Source organism: Cryptotermes secundus, unplaced genomic scaffold (assembly GCF_002891405.2).
Source record: "Cryptotermes secundus unplaced genomic scaffold, Csec_1.0 scaffold5, whole genome shotgun sequence".
NCBI lineage: Eukaryota > Metazoa > Arthropoda > Insecta > Blattodea > Kalotermitidae > Cryptotermes > Cryptotermes secundus.
Window position 1 is genome coordinate 5,512,218 of NW_019724742.1, and position 7,121 is coordinate 5,519,338.

General features: G+C 37.9%; 1 protein-coding gene across 5 annotated transcripts in view; it reads right to left on the minus strand.

Moving 5' to 3' along the window:
- Window positions 1-370: 370 nt before the first annotated feature.
- Window positions 371-7,121, minus strand: part of LOC111862743 (zinc finger protein 501) — a 31,553-nt gene continuing 24,802 nt past the window's right edge. For all 5 annotated transcript variants that reach the window (XM_023848390.2, XM_023848391.2, XM_023848389.2 and 2 more), the window contains 2 exons: window positions 4,780-4,950; window positions 371-1,724 (listed from right to left, as the gene is read on the minus strand). In XM_023848390.2, coding sequence (XP_023704158.1) covers window positions 561-1,724; window positions 4,780-4,950 — 1,335 coding nt within the window. In that variant the 3' untranslated portion in view covers window positions 371-560. The remainder of the gene's footprint in view (window positions 1,725-4,779; window positions 4,951-7,121) is intronic.

The following is a 7,121-nucleotide window of genomic DNA, read 5'->3' on the forward strand; positions in this document are numbered from 1 at the left end:
AGCGAACATACATAGGGAAATATTCTCTCCCAGCTGTAATGGAAGGGTTTGGCTGTGATCATACAAAAGAAAACAGTATCTCTGAGAGAATTTCTTCAGTCAGATATCTGAAAAATGCAGCAACGATGTGAATCATATTTCAGGATAAACATAGCTCAGGTTGGTATGTAGGTGCAGCTGTGGTTTATGATGCCCAACCTCATGTGTTACAAGCAGGAATGATTTTGTAATGCAGAATCACTTTGTGAGAAAGTGGGCCTCTTATAGTAAGCACAAAAAATAAAAAAAATAAAACTTTGTCCAGATATTTTCAAATCTTGATATTTATATTACATGACACCATGTTCTTTGTTCATAAAAAATAAACTAATTTTATCATAAAAATTGTATTAGTTACAGAATTTTCAGTAGCATGATTCAGACTATTTAAATGCTCTACAGAAGGGATATTTAAATTCCAGCCAGCTACACTCTTTGAGCATTTACATACCCTGGGAGTTAAGCGATAAATTCATCACAAATATATGGATACTCCCCATTACAAACATTTTGCTGTTTCTTCACTCATTGCAGTTCTCACAGGAGTATGAGCACTCCCCACTATGCATGCGTTCATGTCTCTTTAGACTGCACTTTTGACTGAATGATTTCTTACACATGCCACAAGAATATGGCCGCTCCCCACTATGGACACGTTCATGTTTCTTCAAAGTACTCTGATCACCAAATGACTTATTACATATATCACAGGAATACGGAAGCTCCCCACTATGAATATGTTGATGTTCCTTGAGAGTGCCCTGTTGAGTAAATGCTTTACTACATATTCCACAGGAATATGGGCGCTCCCCACTATGTATGCGTTCATGTCTCTTTAGAGTGCACCTTTGACTGAATGATTTCTTACACACGGCACAAGAATATGGCCGCTCCCCACTATGGACACGTTCATGTTTCTTCAAAGTACTCTGATCACCAAATGACTTATTACATATATCACATGAATACAGTAGCTCCCCACTATGAATATGTTGATGTTTCTTGAGAGTGCTCTGTTGAGTAAACGCTTTATTACATATTCCACAGGAATATGGGCGCTCCCCACTATGAATTCGTTGATGTCTGTTCAATGTACTCTGTTCTCTGAATGATTTATTACACACATTACAAGAATAAGGCCGAGCTCCACTATGGATGTATTGATGTCGTTTCAAATTGGTCATAAACTTAAATGATTTGCTACACAAATCACAGGAATATGGGCGCTCACCACTGTGTGTGCGCTGATGTATCCTTAGAGTACCACGTTCACTGAATGTTTTGTCACACGTATCACAAGAATATGGGCGTTCCCCACTATGTATGCGTTCGTGTATTTTCAGTGTACCATGTTTGCTGAATGATTTATCACACACACTACACGAATATGGGCGCTCACCAGTATGAATGCGCTGATGTGCATTCAGAGACCCCTTCTGGCTGAATGATTTATCACACACATCACAGGAATACAGATGCACCACAGTATGTTTGCGTTGATGTTCATTCAGACTACTATGTTCACTGAATGATTCATTACACATATCACAGGTATATGAACAATTCACACCAGATAAGCACACATGACTCTTAAATGTACCTTGAAGAGTAAATGAATTATGGCACACATCACAGTAATATGGATGCACCTCACCACACACGGGTTGATGTTCATTCAGGGTAACCTGACAAAAAAAGAAAGATAATTTACAGTCAACCTTAAAATGCTGAAAAGTAATGTCAAAGGCAAAACCAACATGACAAAAACCCTTTCAATGCAAAATTATATTTTATACTAATACCATTACACAGCAAGGAATTTGTTGTACATGCATCCAATATTGTACAACATACAAATTTGGAATGGCATGCAAAAAATATTTTTGGAGACGTTATGTATCTTTTTGGCAGGCTGATCCACTAGCACAAACCATAGAAAATCAGATATTATCCCACTGGACCATTCTTGACGAAAGAATAATCAGCATAGACCAGTCAATTCCATGTTAAACAGATCTGATTTAGTTCCATTCTTATGTGATGTGCAAATATGACATCTGACACCATCAGGTGATACAAAATGGAGGCAACAAAGTAAATGCCATTCCATTATTTCACAGTCTAATGTAACCACTGTATATAATGTACTAATTTGCCTTTTTGATAATGTCTAGTGAAGAGGGGAATTAAAACAAATGATATGATCAAGTACATAAAATATCACACCTGTAAGTACATAATGAATGAATGAATACATGAATGTTTGTATTGTCACCAACAACTGCTACTTCATAATTTTAGCTGGAAAGAAAAACTTAATGTATTATAATATTAATAATACAGCAATACAATTATCTTAGTATATTTATTCACACTTAAATCATACAAATAAAAGACTTCCCACTTCATTTAATTAAAGTGCACCGGATCATCTGGGGGGAAAAAAACAGGATGGGGGAGATGGAGTTATAAAATGAAAACCATGGATGAAAATGATTAATTTCTACAGCTTTAATCATACTCTGTTTCAAAGTTCAATAATGTGTACCAAATGATGGTTCATTTTATGACAACTTGGTAATTAAGATAGGGTATGGTCTCCTTTGGTGTACTTGGAACGTCCACATTATTACACACGTTCCCCAGGCAAAACATAAAAAAAAAACTTCATTCATCATCATTTATTGTCATTATCTTGCTTTCTACACAGCATCCCTGCAATGTTAGGTCTCGTGCTGCTGTTCACCAACTGCTTCCTCCCTAGGGCTGCTTGTCTGAAGCACCACAGTCCCTTGCAGGAGTGCCTCCCTTAGTGTGCTTCTGCAACCAGATGTCTCCAGTTATTATTACAGGCAAGTCCCTTGAGGGTTCAACCAGCAATCTTGCTTCTGCTTGATGTGCAGTCCCAAAAAAAAAGACTTCAGGGGTCATTCCAGCATGTTGAAACCTCACTGCTTCTCTTCCAATAAGGAGGTGAAAGTGATTGCATCCCAGTGCCCCACAATGGCAATTCTTCACTGCCTAGTCATAGCACATGGTGCCTCAAATCCAAGGATGCATCGTAGGTGCGCAAGACATCCAGTCTCTGATTGAACTCATGAATAATATTGGCGACAAACACACAAGTTGTCAGTGAACAGTGTCACAAAGTCAGCTTTACTAACACTTCCTTCAGGATGGGGACGATCATCTCATTCAGGGAGTCCTGCAGTAATGTCCAGTCTGACGAGTATTACTGATGCTCCTGTACTGATGGTCACAAGATGTACTTTGAAGAAAGCAGTCTTCTGGGATTTGGCACCGTGTATGTGTGGTGTTAACCGACGTTTCGGAGGAACGCATCGCCTCCATCGCCTCGCTTGCGGATTTCTTATATTTTTTCTTCTACCCTGAAGATGGAGGCGATACGTTCCTCCGAAACGTCGGTTAACACCACATATACACAGTGCCAAATCCCAGAAGACTGCTTTCTTCATAGTCACCGCCATGAAAGCCTCAAATCTTACACAAGATGTACTTTGTCTCATATTTGTCCTTCAGCACTGTAACTGTCATCATTGTGCTTCTCTGCCACACTGTCTATGTAACGAGGAGGCATGAGTGATGAAACCATCACCTTCTTCATTTCTCCCATTCATGACTACTGTTATAATCCTCAATAAAGAAAATAAACCTGACTCAAATTCTCTACATTGCGTAGTTCTTTAAAAACTTGCATTTGCAGTAATCTTTGTTACAGCATTGATACAGTGCATAAATGGCCAAACCAGGCATACCAACAAAAGGGGTTAAATGATAAAAAACAAAATTTTACAAAAAAAAAGTCTGAAAATGCTTTATTGATCTGGAAAGTTGGGGAACAGAACAAAAATCGCAAATCACTTCCTTCCTCAGCTCTATGCTCTGTTCTGGCTTGAACTGATTCAATCCTTCTATCTTGTCTTGGGTCATTTGTTCAACATGAGACTACTGACTTGCCTGAAAGTAGCCAGGACAGACTGGCAATACCTCAATAAATGCAGTGGCAATCTAATGACTAAGTTTGGTCAGGGTACAATGAGATCCCTTGTACAGAGATATGAGCAAAGTATCCAGAGGATCCTTAGAAACACATGGAATACAGCTCAGCCCACAGGGCTTGTGATCTACAGGGAGATTGGGCCAGAACCTCTAAGATGGTAGCCCATCACTTGTGGGTGTTTCTTGGTTTGGCAATTTTTTTTAGTTTTAGTTTTATCTAAATTTCAGAATGGCATTTTGGTGAATATATCAAGAGCTAATATTGTGCATACAAATAATGCAGCCAGGGAACTGATTTATTACTCAGATTCTTCAATGGAATGGCTGGATGCATTTTACTAAACATGCACAGTTGGCTGAGGCACTATCTTACAAGCCAGAAGGTCATGGGTTCCATTCCCAATGAGGTCACTGGACTTTTCAACTGACCTAATCCTTCTGGCTGCACTATGAGCCTGGGGTTGACTCAGCCTCTAACAGAAATCAGTACCAGAAATCTTCCTGGGGGTAAAGGGGCGGCTGACACATAAGGCTGACAACCTCACCACCGCCATCTGTGAGTTGATTGTCTAGGAAATGTGGAAGCCTCAACATCTCACAACCCTATGGGCCTCCAAGACGTGTTACAAGAATAGCTTTACTTTCTCTCTCTCTCTCTCTCTCTCTTTTTTACAAATCTTCCATCAAATTCAGGAAAGATGGCAGGTATGTAGAACTCACCTCATGTTCAGTCTTTATTCCTGGAAATGTTATTAACAGGGGATCCTCTTCCTCTTTTATGTCTATACCCTCCTCAACTTTGATGCTGATGACTTCATTTCCATCATGACAAGATGTTAGACAGGCCTCATTACATGAACGAAGTTCAACTTTTAGTATATCTGTGCAGCACTGCAAAATCAATGATGAAATATTAATTCAAAAATGAAAACATAACCAGAATAGGTCATGAGGCCCCACTGGGGCTTGACACCAAGAGAGACAGACTGACTGATCGTCAGTTGCAATGTCTTTGACTTTGACATAACCAGAATATATAAAGGGTAAGTGTGTAAAATTTAAGGTTAGAGTATCTTTCTGCTTCTTTGCTACTGTCTGCAGGCAGGAAAGGTTAACAGTCACTCTGTAGGTCAACATTTACATTACGAATGAAAAGTGTTAAAATCATGGTGGGGGTGAAACGTACAAATTCTTGTAGGGCTCTACTTTCAAGGAAATGAAAATTCTGCCTTTGTGTTCTCAATACATATATTCCTTAATGCAACACACTATAAATAGCATACATCTGTTTACAAGAAATACGGAGGTTCATAATATTGGTACCAGACAGAACGTTAACCTATTTCCACTGACTACTTCTCTTACTAAAGTTCAAATGGGAGCATATTATTCAGGTATAAAAATCTACAATCATCTGCCTAAAGAGCTGAAACAATTATCTAATAACCTGGAGTCCTTTCAACGTTCCCTAAAAAGATTTTTACATGCTAACTCTTTCTATGCATTAAATGAGTATTCTAATTGCAAATGTACATAAATTTGAATGTTATAATGCCACATTTTAATATAGTTGGTATGGGCAATGTGAGGTGTTGTATTGGTTTGGGTTGTATTGTGGTTACTTGTGAATTATGTCTGTTAATCAGGTACACGGTGCCAAATCCCAGAAGACTGCTTTCTTCAGGATATTATCTTTTTGCCTCATATTGTTGTATGTGTCAGATAGTTAATGTGGGTGATCTTCGTTGTGTGATTTTGTGTGTTTGGTGACTATTTCCACATCCTGGGTCTGTTGCCTTTATGGATGTTTGTGGAAAGTGGAGGATGTGTATGTATGTATATGACGAATCCTGTATCAATGTATTTTGATTTATGGGAAAATGAAATAAAGAAAGAAAGAAGGAAAGATAGCTGGTCATAAGTGTGTAAATTTGTAATGCATTTAATTCAGTTAATCTGGGTAATTTGAGTGAAACTGTATTAATTTTAAGTTTTTATAGTAATGCTCTTTTTAAATTATGTTTAGTAATTATAACGGTAATAAGTGTTTTTTGTTCTATTGTCTATGTTGGTTGACTAGCGTGTGTGTGACTTTGGTTGTGTGATTTATGTAATTTATTATATGTATACATCTATTTTCAAAGGGACTATTTCCACTTCCTAGGTTTTTTGCCTGTATGGCTATGTGGAAAATAAAGGAAATGAATGAATGAATGGAATTGAAGATCTTACCTCTTCCACATAAATGCATATTTTCATTAATGAATTGCGCTGTAAATAACCAAAAACACTTTCACACTAATTCAGCTGTATAAAGTGTTAACACAAGGAACATTCAGCATCTTTATAGACCAACTGCTACCCTCTCATGTTTTCAGAAAAGTATATACACATATTATGCTGGAATTAAAATTTTCAACAATACACCATAAATTCTGAAAACTCTCATGATTAACCTTTATCCTACGGCCCTTTAAACTTAGGCTGTGGCAGCGGTACGGAATTATTTCAAGGGCCGCTCTTAGAAATCCGTAAAAGCTGTAAGTTACTTACTAATTTTGCTCCTATTTCTGCTATTTCTGTGATAATCGAACGAAATAAACGCTGTTTTTTTCTCGAAAGAATATAGAATCAGATATTGTAATTTACAGATTGTATAAAACATGTTAAAATTTTTGCACTGACTCCAAAAAGAAATTTGCCAATTTTTTTCCTTCTCTGCGAGAATTCATACGTTTTGGACACCCCTGAATGCCATTCGCTTGATGACGACACTTAGTGCAAGTAATGGTAACAGAGCGGATGTTGTGTCTAGAGACGTTATCGCAGTCTATGTGACGAACTTCAACTGGAATGTGGTCAGTGGAAGAGAGATATAAACTCACGTGTTGTTTATAAATCTCTCCTGAACAATACGTATACTGTTCTTCTACAGTTCAATGCTAGCATTCTTTATGCATGCGTTGCCGTTGCCGTACTAACACAGCGTAATAGCTTAGTGGCTGGACGTGTTCAGTCGAGAGTAATTTCAAATTTCGTTCGTAACATGTGGTCCGTGTCGT